The following is a 14,534-nucleotide window of genomic DNA, read 5'->3' on the forward strand; positions in this document are numbered from 1 at the left end:
GAGCTCCAGCTGATACATAAGGAACTAGATACTCAGAAATGACATGAATTGCCCCATAAGGAAATGGCCGAGCTCAGACATGATCTCAAGATTTCCGACCACTACTTCAGCAATTTTTCTCTTCAACAATTCTTCTTCTCTTTATAAGATGTGAGCACTCCCTTCTCCAACTATATCATACATGAAAACATAAAAGGGTGATGGAAACATGGAAGTAGGTATAATAAATTTCTCATTAGAACCAACCTCATTTCAGTGTTGGCAACAGGCTAATAGGTCAGGGTTTTTTTGTGTCTAACTAAACAGACTCCTTTTATAACCATGGCCAAAGTCCAAGAGAGATTATAAAGCCAACGATTCCAAGCAGCAAGAGATAACAATTATTCAATTTATTAATTGGGATTTTGTTTACACTTTTCCATTCATGTTAACGATTGTTTTGATTTGAAAAACTCTGACGTCCTTGGACTATCAGTGACAGACAGTAACAGGCAACATGCTTGGGTTTCACAAAGTACATGTGAATTTTACTATGTTTCCTTTCTTAAAGAACATGAGTTGGATTTTTATTATGAAAGAATGGCTGCTAGGTGAAAGTGTAGGGTTTCATCAATACTCATAGATAGCTAATCTTTAGAACTGTAAATAGAGTCACAATTATTTGTGAAATTCCTCTTTAATTTGGCCTTAGCACATAGCTTAAATTAAGTTTAAGAAATATGAAGTAGGGGTGCCTGGGTGGCCCAGTCGTTAAGCGTCTGCCTTTGGCTCAGGGTGTGATCCTGGCGTTATGGGATCGAGCCCCGCATCAGGCTCCTCCGCTGGGATCCTGCCTCTTCCTCTCCCACTCCCCCTGCTTGTGTTCCCTCTCTCGCTGGCTGTCTCTCTCTCTCTGTCAAATAAATAAATAGAATCTTAAAAAAAAAAAAAAAAAGAAATCTGAAGTAGTTCATACCTAATGAAGAGACTGTAAACTTATTTACTTTATCAACACTGATGGCGTCCCCACTTTAGAAATGCACCCTTGGACCCCATATATTCCAGGAAGGACTACAATCACTCAAAGATAGGCTATCTAAGGGCTCAGGTGTGCAGAACAGAAAACATGGGGGGGGGGGGAGAGAAGGGGTGGATCATAAGGACTGGAGGACAGAAGGGGCAGGAAATGACTAATTCAGATTCTTGAAACTGTGAAAATAGAAAAGCCTGACCTTGAATTGAGATAAAGCAGATTATCAACCATGACAAAAGATTAAGGGAAAATATAAATGTAATCAATTTAGTTGGAAGACAGGGTATTACTTCAGTTTTCTCTATTATTATAGATACAAAGAAGTTACCATAATTGGGAAATACACTGTGTCTTAAGTTTTAAACATTTATATTGAATTAAGCAAACTTTTCTGGCACATGTTTGCCAGCAAAAATAAAAAAGAAATTAATAGTGAAAGCGTCAGTGCCAAGAACTGTGCGAGGTGCTGTGAAACTCACTGTGCTTTCTCACTTAATTTTCAAGGCAATCAGAAAAAATAAGTATTATTGTAATAATTTTCAGATAAAGAAATTAACTTTCAGGAATCTACAGGTCTGGCAAAAGGCAGACTTAATATTTGAATCTTAATTTGGATGACTCTGAATCCTACATTCTTTAGTTTCCCCAGCAGTGAGTGATAAAGAAAGTAGCAGCTCAAATTACTTAAATAAGATCTCATCAATTAAACATTTCAGTGGGAGAATATTACATAAAAATCTACATATGTGGTTTGGCTACATCTGTAATACTTGACCAGAAAAGTTAAGTATGATAACAGTGAACCTAATAAACAAAAACCTCAGATTCATGGGGAGTTATTTTTTTTTATTGCTAAAGATACAAGTACATTTTAAATTAATAAACGCTTTTCAAGAAGAAAAACTAATTAGAAATCTTAAAACGTTAAAATGATTGCTTTTTGTTTTTTTTAAAGATTTTATTTATTTATTTGACAGAGATAGAGACAGCCAGCAAGAGAGGGAACACAAGCAGGGGGAGCGGGAGAGGAAGAAGCAGGCTTCCAGTGGAGGAGCCTGATGTGGGGCTCGATCCCAGGGATCCAGGATCACGCCCTGAGCCAAAGGCAGACGCTTAATGACTGAGCCACCCAGGTGCCCCTAAAATTATTTCTTTATTGTGAAAAAGTTCATAACCTTTGCTTATGATACAGCAATGATGATATGATACTATTATTAGGGCCGATGGTCCAGTGAAAACCATAGCTAAAGACAAAGTCAGTCTTGCTCCACATCAGAGACTTATCAATTATGATCAGATTATTACAACTCATAACCAATAAACAATATTGTAATTAATTTTAGTATTACTTTTTGTACATTTATGTAATATAAGTAAATATATTTGTAACAAAGAATTTGGCTCCTTGAGGGAAAGTGAAAGAATATGCTCATTCGTTCAATTAACAAGAACAATCAAGTTTATTAGTACTTACTAGAAAGAAAATGCTGAGAGGATGGCCCAAAATCTCTATGGGCTTCCTGAAGCTGTTTAAGGCGATCATCCACAGAAACCTGCACATACACATGCAAGAAATAATTTGATTTGAAAACAATGGCTTTAATAATATACTTGATTTAAGTATTATACTAAGCGATGCTACGACCCAAGATACGATTGCGTGTATAGACTCCTTCTTTATCCCTGGCATCAAATGACTGGGATTAAAATAGACTTCTGGTACCAAGTGACAGCGAACAGCGCCAGGTATTCTTCTAAGCAGTTCATACAAATTAACTCTTAACTCACAATCACCACACTGGGTAAATATTATTTATTATCACCGCTTTACAGATGAAGAAATTGGGACACAAAGAGGTGTCCAAGGACAGAAGTTAGTACATGACAGTCCTAGCATCTATACCCAGCTAATCTGGTTCCAGAAGCTGCTGCTTTGCTGTTACTCTGCATTGCCTTGAAAGCAGTACAGCTCGAAAGCATCTCAAGTCAAGCCAGTGGCTACTTATCTCTCTTCTGTAAGGAAGGTGGCAGAAGCGCCACAGGAAGCAAATGAAAAAGAAGTCTAAGATACTCCCCGGGAAAAACAGATAGATGATGACAGACAACTGGACAGACAGAAAGACAGGCAGATGACAGAGAGATCGGATTAGACGATGGATTGATGGATGGAGAGAGGTGGATGGAGAGTACAAGCTAGAGGAGTATGGGATCTCTTATTTGCCTCCACGTTTGGGTCCAATCATCTCGACTTGGGGGCATTCAAGTGTCTACCAGCCCATCAGTATACTCTCCGAATTTGTCCTCACAACTTCCACCGTTAGCTCTCTACCTTATGAAAACACAGAGCTGGTCCACCGAGAAACTAAATGCAAATCAGTAACAACGGCACAAGTCCTACTGACACTTCATTTTCTTTTTCCTGGCCCTGGTCTCTGTAGTGCAAGTCAGCTGTTCTGCCTAGATTGTCCATCTTATTTTCAGCTGCCTTTAAATGAAATGCGTGTATCTCTGGCTCACTGGGCAGCTCTAGTTTCTCCCGGTTAGCTACTGAAATTGCATTAGTGAGTGCTTTGTTCATTAAAGCCAAGAAAGCACTCAAATGCCACACTCTACATTCAGGAGAAGAGAAGATGCTAGTCCTAAAACAGAGTGACATCGCTGTCAGCATAGATTCCTTCCAGTCTTACTCAACCAACAACTAACTTCTGCGCTCTAGCAGTCACAATGCTCAGAGATAAGGATAAGAGAATACATATCCTCTTTCAAGCACAGTGTATTCCCCGACTTTTAGTCTTTGGAGATGGTGATAACGCAAGCAGAAGGCGATCACGAGGGACCACAGGAATACCTACAGGAAGGTAATGAATTAGGGAAATGGAGCAAAAGGAAAAAAAAAGAGAAAGTCAAACCCTTCTGTGTTCCACTCACTAGAAAAGCATGCATGAGTTTAACAGATTCTGCTTTACTATTCCCAGATTATTAACACTCTTTTCAAACATAGAAAAGACTGTTTAATACTATACACTCATTTTTTAAATCTTCATATTCATGAAGAACATATGAACCACTGGGTATTCAATGTTTGAGTAAATTCAGGAAACCTAGTATTCTATAAAATGTTATAGGTTTAAAACAACATGTTTCTGTGTACCACCTCCAACTGCACATTTATCTCATTAAATCCTGCATTTTAGGTCCAAAATATAGAGGGAAATGCATAAGAATTATTTTTTCAATATTCCATTTAAATTATCTTGCTAGTTTTCAGGGAAATGATTATTACAACTCCGGGGAACTGGCCATTGAACATGACAAAGCTCTGCAAAGACTAAGCCCCAAACTACTGACTGGCATGTGTGGTGACTTGCAAATGCTAATACCTAATAATACTCAACAGGGTTCTTCTGGGTTTGGCTCTATTAAATCTGGGATGAGCAAGTAATATCTAGAGTCACTAAAACAACCTAGACCTAAGAGCTAAAGGTAAAAACACCCCAATAGTAGAAATGCCGTAGCTGGAAACAATGAACAAGATACCTAAATAGAAACAGTGGAAGAAGGATGGAGATTTCTTAACTTTGCAAAAGGAAAAAAAAAATACATGATTAAAGTAAGAAAAATGACTCCTTCATGAGCCATTATGGGAAAATGCTTCTGTGACCTATCATAGGTCTCAATTACTGTGATTTATCTGACCCTTTACAATTTTCTACAAATATCATACGAATAATACATCATAAAATTACATTAAAACCTATATTCATAAATAAGTGAGGCCTCTGGGTTCAAGACTGGAAAGACAGATACTTGGTGAAATTACACGCTACAAATCCATTATCAACTACAACTAGTAAAGGAGGAGAAAGTGCTGGTGTGCCTTAGAATAATCAGGCAGGGTTTAAGGACCAACTGTGTAAAGCTGGATCATGAGGAGGGATAAACTGATACCTGCAGAAGTTTCCATCGCATATTAAGGTCATCTAGCTGGCGAGACATCTTCAGAGATGGATGCAGGTCAAGTGGAGATAGCTGACTGGATAAATCATTCACTGTTTTAACTTTTAAGTTGATTGGTGCAATTTCTTCTCTAAATGCCTGGGAGAATAAAAAGAAAAATGATGACCTTGGAAAAGCATAAAACAGAAGGTAGTATTTTGAACCTTTCTTCAAAGAAAATGGCAAGACCAGCTGAGAGGCCATTGACAACAGTTGTGCATTCAATGACAGCTCAGCTCAGGTCTTCAGCAATGGGGACCACCAGTCACAGAGTCATCCTTTGTAACCTGAAAGAATCTAAATAGCTGCATGAAGAGAAAAATCTTAATGCAAACTCACTGAAAGGATTGTGTATTTCCTGCAAATCTACCATTTTATGCAATTTTGTCTGGAAAATGTTTGCCATTATTATCCACTTTACTAATTTCTAGTCTTGTTCCTATTTTTCATTTTCTTTCATATTTTCTTTCTTTTTTCTTTTTATGGCTACCTTACCTTATTTTTTCATTGGATGCAACAATTTGATTTGAACACATTACCATTTAAAATTAAGTTAGAGGGGTGCCTGGGTGGCACAGCGGTTAAGCGTCTGCCTTCGGCTCAGGGCGTGATCCCGGTGTTATGGGATGGAGCCCCACATCAGGCTCCTCCACTATGAGCCTGCTTCTTCCTCTCCCACTCCCCCTGCTTGTGTTCCCTCTCTCGCTGGCTGTCTCTATCCTGTCGAATAAATAAATAAAAAAATCTTAAAAAAAAAAATTAAGTTAGAAGGTGGCCAGTAAGAACAACTTCCCTAACCACAAAACCTATGACTATTATATACTCAAGAGGTAAGTTCTGATCCTTTCAAATCATTATGATCATGTGGTTAGAGGAGGGGCAGGAAGAGTAGTGTCCCTAAGAAAAGAGGTAAATGAGACTTAGTGACAAATGCCACCTCTGGGCACAGGACAGGGAGATGGTACAGGTGGGAGGTGGAGGATGTATGGGAAGAGGGAAAGAGAAAAACAAATACAAGATATTTGGAGCCAGTGACAGTAGTACGCCCTATAAGAGCAAACAGAATAATGAAAACACTAAGCTTTCTCCCTTCGCCACATAATTCCCCCTGACTCTATGCTCATGTTCCCTTTTTCCAACAAAGTCTTTGCCTAGACTCCATTGATGCTCCGAAAGGGTCAACTCAGGTGCCCTGCATCTTATTTTAGGGAAGATTTCCCTGAGGCCCTTCCCGCAGCATTCTTGGCTGGAGGCCCCACTACGTGCTTCCAGCATTCTCTCTGCCTTCTCTCTGCCATACAAGCCAGTTGTTAGATATTTTAAATAACATTCCTCATCAGAGCTCTTAGTATATCCATATTCTTGATGTCCCTCAAGAAGAATAGACGAGAACAGACACTCTCCAGTATTCAGCACAAAGTCTGCCATACAAGAGGGGAGAATTTGCTTCTATTGACGAAGGCCCACAAAAATGATATCTGAGGCACGATTAAGCTAGTATACAACTGGGAACAGAACTGAGATACTAAAAGAGAACAGTATATTGTGATTTCTTTAGTATGTCACAAAATCAGGGTTAATCATGTACCAAACTGAACTTATACGTATTAGGTGTTGTGAGCACACAGCACCAGCCCTCAAGTTACATCATTTCTTCTATCCCACCCCTTAAGAGACAGGAATATGTCTACAAGCCTCCTTTCTTCTCCCTTTTCACCATACCAAGTTTAGTTAATGAAATATTATATATCAGAGCGCTTTGAAGACCATGAATTTTCACTGGAACACTGCAGTATTGACTCGGCTTCCTCATTATGCTTATAAAAAGAAAGCCTCTTTAACCACTTCCTTCCTTCCTTCTCTCTTCCAAAACCAGTTACCCCATATAATTTCCCCTTAGATAGTATGTATAGGCTAAAAATAATCATCACGGTTGATAAAAATCAAAATAGTATTACGAATACTTTACTTCCAAAAGGAAATTAAGTTTAGGTAAACCAGAGAATACGTTTCAGTGTTTCAAAATTCTGGAACATGCTCAAAAGCCATAAGAAGAAACTCAAGATGGAAAGTCAGAAGAACAGACCTAGAGCCAGAGTCAACGTGAAAGGTCCACACAAAGGAAGGAGCAGTGTATAAATGACATTTGAAACAGTGACCATGGAAGTCAACGTGTGTAAAGTGAGAAACATCGCGAGAACCCTGAAGGCACCAACATTTCAAAAATCAGGCAGAAGAAGGGAAGCTCACAAAGGCATCTGAGCTGCTGGATAAAGGAAAGAAAAGGCTTTTAAAGTTGTGATCATTTTTCTCCATGGCTGCAGATACTGGTCTCTCATGGATGACAGAATATGTGCACAGACAGACCCACGAATACAGTTCAATGAGAAAAGTATTTATATGGTAACAGGCGTTCTAGGTCTAAAGAATGAACCACTAACATGGAAGCATGAGAGAGACAGAAGTGGGACTGCGGGGAGGGAGGGGGTGGGTGGGTGGCGGGGAGGGAATTTTTCAGTCTGGACTTGGAAGATACCTCAGTTCCCTCAGATGCAGTTTAAGAATAAAGACAGAACTCAAATCCTTCCAGGTTTCCTCAGTTGTATTTTAACATTATACATTAATATTCTCTCCTAGATGACTTGGGGGGACTCAAGAATTTCAATCAGCTTTTAAAATCAGTGTCTTTGTATTTTGTAGGTATCAAAGATTAAAAAGTGAAAGGCTAGAAAGTGTTCTCAGGTTTCTATAATTTTAAATAATAACAGCTTTATTTTAAAAGATGGGAAAAGTTTTTCAAAATTAGATTATAACTTCAAGACAGATTTTAAAAATCTTATAGATCAAGGAGTTTCAATTTTTCCTCTGTAAAAATAATGTTTTTCTCTTATAAGCCACAGGTGAAAATATTAAAAGACCTCTGACCAACAAGGTCATTGGGTTTTGTTTTGTGGGTGTTTTATGGCAGTGAGGAATCTTTCTAATCAGAAAATTTATCTTTTGCTTTTTAAGAGCTTCCAAATTAAGGGGCTTGCAGTAAAGCAAGTTTTAAAATGGTTTCAGATCTGCTGTGTGTTCCAGGAAAAAGGACCAATTTATCATGTTTGGCTGCACTTTCCTATAGGAGAATAGAGTCTATGTGGTCTTTGCTACAAAAACAAGAACATCTGCTAGCATTAAAGGTGCTGACTGGCAGCCTGCCGGCAGATGTGGAAAAAAACAAAAAACAAAAACCACCTTCTGTTGGAAAGGTGTGTATTCTGCAAAGAAGAAGGATAATTTTAGGGCATTAAATTTATTTGATTGGCCCCAAAGATTTTGTTTTCCAGTTGCTTTGACATATTTAATAATATTTAGCAATGACCAGTACTTATGTTCATCTACCAACAGCTTCAGTGGGATTTGGCATATACTTTAGAGGACATGTAAAACATCCCAGTCTTTGAATCCATTTTATTTGGTTTAATGAGACGTGGGGTTTTTATTTTCTTTTTTCTTAATAAGATGTGAGAATATTTTAATCCACAGTTTATCCCTTTCTCTTAAATATTAATTGTGTTTTTCCTGGCTTTCCACTTCAGTAGATTTGAACAAAAGGATTTGGATGCAGAGGTGGGTAATTTCTTTAATCAAATGGGATTAACAACTCCCAAACTTTCAGGTCTTTAACAAGCCCAGATGCAACTCTCCATTTTTCCTTCAACACTAATCATCCTGCATTAAAAATGGATACTTTCAAATTCAAATGGGTACGTTCTTGCTCCAACCAAGAGGCATTTTGTAGTCCAAAAATACATACTGTTTATAAACCACTGAATTGAAGATTTCCAGTGTTTAAAAACCATCTTTTAAATTGCAAGAAGTGTGTAACTTCCAAAGAACCTCTACTAAAAGGCTTTATTTTCAGTTCATTATTTGAAACTCAGATTCGTCCATGGAAATGGTTCTCAGGACACCGGAGCTGTAGGAAGAAGCCTAATTAATTCATAGGGTTCTGCACATTTATGTATATTTATAATGAAAGGTGGCAGACACCAACACTCTTTTAGTAGTGAAATTTTCTTAAGTTTAAAATTTAATACGTAACTTTTAAAGCTTTGAATTCCAATGGCTGATAAAAGTTGTACTTAATTCCATTAGTATGAGTGAGGTCTCTACAATGAAAGGGAAGAGCAAGAAAGAAATGAAAATTCTACCACTTACCAGCTGAGACCAAGCTGGGCTTGAGCAATGCCTGCATTTTCACCATTTGTAAAATGGGCATAATAATACCTATCTCGTTGGGTTGGGGTGAGGATTAAAAGAGGTATCCATGTAAACTGGCTACGAACAGTTCTTGGCACACAGGAGGCCTCAATAAATGCTAGCCAGTATTATTCCTACATCTACACACACATATATTTACTGATATAATTTGCCTGCATATTCATTTCATTTCCTAGACCCTTTCTCCTTCCTTTTCAGCCACATGCATAAACAAAGGGAAATGTTATCCAATGTTTGTGCACAAAAGATATGTCTTTTGCAATACAATCACGTTCATGATATTGATACTGTCAGTCTAACACTTTCTGATGTTTCAGTCTTTGACTCATGACTACTTAATATATACTTTGCTATGCTACCACAAACCTGACTACTGTATCTCTTATTGCCTAAATTCTATTAAATTTTTTCTGGATGTGTTCTAGAATGTGGGAGCCAAAGGGGCTCTAGACCACAGATCTAGCATCCTTAATTTTCAGCAATTCCTGACCACAAACAAAATTCATAGCTAAACTAATCCTTCCATAATCTACTCCAACAGTGAGAGAAAATTTGAACATAAGAGTCCCCAGTAAAACAGTACGTTTTTGATTAAATCTCTAAACCCAACTACCAATTTACAGGAAATACAGAGTAGAGAGGAACCTGTCCAACTGCACGATGTGGATGCCATTCCGCAAAACCCAGGCTGTAAGAAACACTATAAAACAAACAATTCAGTTTCTTGAACAAATACATTGTAAAGAAAACATAAAAGGGATAGAGGGGAAATCTAGACATTAAAAAAGACTTTACGTTATTTTTTTTTAAGTAATGAAGTGTTTTAGGACACAGAGTTGGGTGAAAAAAAGGATAAAGAAAAATAAAAGTACATTATTGTGAAAGACTCATTCGTTGTTATTTTGGTGGGGAGGGGGTTCTGACGGTGAGGGGCATATGGAAAACATCTGTCATGACTGGAAAAATCTCTCTATCTTGATTTTGGTGGAGTTGTAATGGGGTTGGCTTCATAAAATCCCTTATGATGGTTTTTATATGTGACTTTCTTTGTGTTAGATTCAGCAATAAAACATTTCTTAAAATCCTTTATCTGAGGCAGTGACGCTGACCATGGTTTTTTCGATGTGGTCCTGCAGGGAGTCGATGAGTAAGTCTCCCACGGGTTTCCAGCCATTGCGCACAGCCTCCGCCTCTTTCATGTCAACGTCCAGGTCATCCATGGCGCCCTGCAGGTCTCTGAGCTTCTCCAGGGCCTTGTCCACTTGCTTTTGCCAATTGCTAGTGACCGCATTTAGACTTTCCCACTTCTCTTTGACTTCAGAGGACTGTTTGCGCATGGCCTTGGCAATCTTTTGGGCTCTCTCCTCAGGAGTCAATTCTGTGATTAAAAAAAAAAAAAAAAATATTTGGAAGCGTGATCAATAGCCAAGCGAGAACATCACCTTTTGACGAGTTTGCTACCAGGTTCATGGAGACACAGTTTACACGAGCCAGGGGAAGAAAAATTTCTCCATACTCCTGTCACCAATTAATTCCCTGCTACTTCTCAAAAGAAGAACATAGTTACTCAGAGTAATAAGTGACCCCGTGGTTTTGGTGACTTTTGAATTTTAATATATTTACAAACCTTGAAATGTAACACAATCCCTCAAAAAATAAAACAGTTTTTCTTGAACATAAATTCAGCTCTATAAAATCCAAAGATAGTCTTTTGTTTCATTGTCCTCAATCAAATGGGAAGTATAATTAGGAGAGAAATAGCTTTCAGTTACGAGGAAAGACTCTGAGGAAACAAGATGAATTGATCGTGTTCCTTAAAACAATAACTGAAGACAATCTATCTGAGATACTTCATCATTGCTGAAACTGTCTGGCAATTCATCTTTAATACAGGGCACTTTCTACAGCCTAGACGTGTAGCACGTTGACAAACATTTCAATGGGAAGACAGCAAGATTTCAAGGATCACCCCAAATATTTCATAGAGCAAAACAGCTTCCAGGATATCTGAAATAAAGTTAGACTTTCAGACAGGAAAGGGTAGGCATAATGCAAGGCCCTGCAGGAGCAGGAAGAAAGAGTAAGAGTCCAGAAGACAAGCAAAAGATACAGACAGAAACGAAAGTCAAGTTCAAACCCAACTGTCAGAAACACAGAGATGAGAAGCTGACAAGACAAGGGCAGAGGAATCTGATGAACACAAAGCAGACACCCTCAAAGCCGGTTAGATAGCTCTCCAGCTAAACAACTCCTGGGCCTCGGTTCCCTCAATACCCAAGGGTCCCCCTTTCCTATCTCGCTGCTCTGATGGTTGTCCAGCTTGTCCTCTGAAAACAGAGGCCAGTCAGAAAAATACAATCAAGGTAAGCTGTAGATGAATTTAAGACAGAAATACTTGCTCTTCTTTGTGATAATATCCCATCTTTTAGTATCAATCACATTAGCAACTCCACTTGACTTCAAAATATTTCAAATCATTGGTAAAGATGAACTGAAGCTCACTGAACTTCCTGGTAAGATGAACTAAAGCGAGCTCTCCTAAACCGTAACTTTCATATTCAATGTAAATTCGTCCCCCTGTATGTCTTTAGTATTATTTAAAAGTCAAGTTGAAGGGGACAGAACACGTACTTTTATCTATCTAAATTTCCAGAAAATTCTAGACATCAATATTTAGACTTGAAAACAGCTGTAATAAATCTCTGGGAAGTAGTGGACCACGAAGAGTTTAGCAGCCATAGAACCCCGCATTGCACGGCTGAAGTGCTAAAGGCTACGGAGAGTTGTGAATAATCCCTTGGCAACTGAACTGATTACAAGGAGATCCAGTGTCACAATAGGTAGATAGACTGAACCCACCAGAAAGGGAGAAATAAGGAAAACAAGTGAATTAAATGCCCAGCCTCTAGGGATGCTTGAGCTGGGATACATTCCAGGACAACACTACTGGAGGAAAGGTACGTCATTAGGCAAACCTTCTTTAAATCCTTAACTAGAAAACGAGAAATACAGTACACTTACATGTAATGTATTTTATATAAACATAAAATGCTTTATTTGTATATGCCTTATTACATAAATGCTTATATATAAATAATATAAAATATACAAAATAAACAAATGCTATTTATGTGAGATAAAAAAAAAATCATCCTTAATCGCCCCATGAGAAAGGGAGTGGTAATTTTTATGATGGCAGCACCTGTGTTTGTTAATAAGTCACTTGGGCTTTTTCAAAGATCTATTTTAAGCCTCGTGTTTCACTGGCTTTTGTAACAGAAAAAGATACAGTACTAATTTCTGAACAGACAACTTAATTATGATGATTTTTTTCCCTGGATAAAGTAAAAACTGTTTCTGAGTCAGTCATTGAATAACCTGACAGGGAGACACACGGCGTCTTTGTCCTGTGACAAAACAGCCGACATGGCTGGGACATTTTTGTCTTCACTTAATATAAAATCTTTTGATTGAGCAGTCCTTTTGTGGTATTTATTATATAATCCCTACTCGAGCAGCTACTCAGAAGAAAAGAAAAGCTCTATGTTCAATTCCCCATCTGTTTGCCAGAAAGGATACATATTAACTGATCTCGGAGTCAGAAGAAAAGTGCCTCCTATTACAGTACCAATCTGCTTAATGCATACTTTAAACCAAGAACAGAGGGAAGTGCAAAACCAAACAAAAACTTTCCAGAACGTTTGTGAAACAGGTAATAAGCAGCAACATATAAAATACCATGTTACGACAATGTGGGGTAAAAGAATAGAAAAACAAATTTAAAAAACAGCGAAAAAAAAGCATAAAAGAAGAAAACAATAAAGAAATATAATTACATTTTTAAAATCCTCTAGTTATTTGAAAATCAAAGGACAAAGTCTCCTTTTAGCTGAACAGCTTTTTTTGCCATAAATTTTAAGACCCTTATGCAGGAGTGGAGAATCTTGTGGACCCAGTGGCGCAGAATTCAGGGGACATACTAAAAACCCCTCTGCGAGCCTGTTTGCCTGTTGGTTTTTAAATACCGATCCCCAGAGGCCCTACCCCAAAATACTATGAGATTCAGATTTAGTTGGTCAACGGTGAAGGGCAGCGTGGATGTATTTCAAAGGCTCCCCCGATGACGGTAACGTGTAGCCAGGACGGAGCACCGCCAGCTTCTGGGCTTGCAAACTGATTGCTCTGGTCCCTGCTGCTGAAGCTGGAGTATTTCCACTCCGGTGAGTTGTTGTGTCATTCCCACGCAGTGGCAGGGCCACTAAATACTGAAGGCCCTGAGAGCAAATGAAGCTCAGAGATAAGAGGGTAATCTAATTTGCATTTGAAAAGGCAGTAATAGAGGCTAATCTGAGAGAAGGAGGAAACAGCAGGATAAAACCAAATAAATCTACTGACAATTTTCAGACCAGAAGAGCTTTTTCTGTCACTCTCCTATTCCCTGGTGTGTGTGTGTGTGTGTGTGTGTGTGTGTGTACACGCACGTGTGTCCTTCTCTGTGGATTTTTTTGAGCGGCAGCACTCTGTTTCTCCATTCTCTTCTCTTCAGGCCTTCCCATTTAACTGACCAAACGTTGAGGGTACAATTATATTTACTCTCTATATTTATATTATATATTTATATATAATATATAAATTACTTTTTATTATAAATATTATTATATTAGTTTCTTATTTATGTAAATTTAAAATAGTGATTTCTTTATTGTGTTACAATAGATAACTATCTTTTAGGACAGAATTAATAACTACCTTTTGGAAAGAAGAGAGAAGAAAAAGAAGACACGAGAATAGAAAGCAGTGATCAATCCTGAATTTTTCTCTCTTGTCCAATTATCTTTATTCTTCAACTATGCCAATTAATTGGTGGCATTTATACCTCACTACCTTCTACACCATGGAGAGAAAGACTGCCCCCATGGTTCCCTGGAATGCAGGTGGAAAACAAAGCTGGATCAAGAGCAGAGACTAGGGTTGGGGCCAGCCCTGACCCCATCACACCCTTTACTCCTAGGAGAGCTAAATGACCTGCTCATCTCACTTTTATCAAGTGGGAACCTTATTTTCTCATGCTGGGAAAACATTTTATACCAAGGGCTTCTTTTACCTCTAAAATTAAATTCTATAAGAAAGTGAAAGCCACCATACCTCTCAAAGAAATCTTGACAGTAAAAAGGAAAACAATCTCCTTATGTGTGCTTATAAAAAACATTTTACAATAAAAACATTAAACTGTATGTTTCTCCTATGAAATAATATAGAA

At 38.1% G+C, this 14,534-nt stretch overlaps 1 protein-coding gene across 13 annotated transcripts in view; it reads right to left on the reverse strand.

Moving 5' to 3' along the window:
- Positions 1–14,534, reverse strand: part of UTRN (utrophin) — a 539,750-nt gene that overhangs the window by 79,923 nt on the left and 445,293 nt on the right. For all 13 annotated transcript variants that reach the window (XM_057310986.1, XM_048225919.2, XM_048225918.2 and 10 more), the window contains 3 exons: positions 10,384–10,652; positions 4,961–5,107; positions 2,487–2,565 (listed from right to left, as the gene is read on the reverse strand). In XM_057310986.1, the coding sequence (XP_057166969.1) occupies positions 2,487–2,565; positions 4,961–5,107; positions 10,384–10,652 (495 nt within the window). The remainder of the gene's footprint in view (positions 1–2,486; positions 2,566–4,960; positions 5,108–10,383; positions 10,653–14,534) is intronic.

This window comes from Ursus arctos, unplaced genomic scaffold (genome assembly GCF_023065955.2).
Source record: "Ursus arctos isolate Adak ecotype North America unplaced genomic scaffold, UrsArc2.0 scaffold_13, whole genome shotgun sequence".
Taxonomy (NCBI): domain Eukaryota; kingdom Metazoa; phylum Chordata; class Mammalia; order Carnivora; family Ursidae; genus Ursus; species Ursus arctos.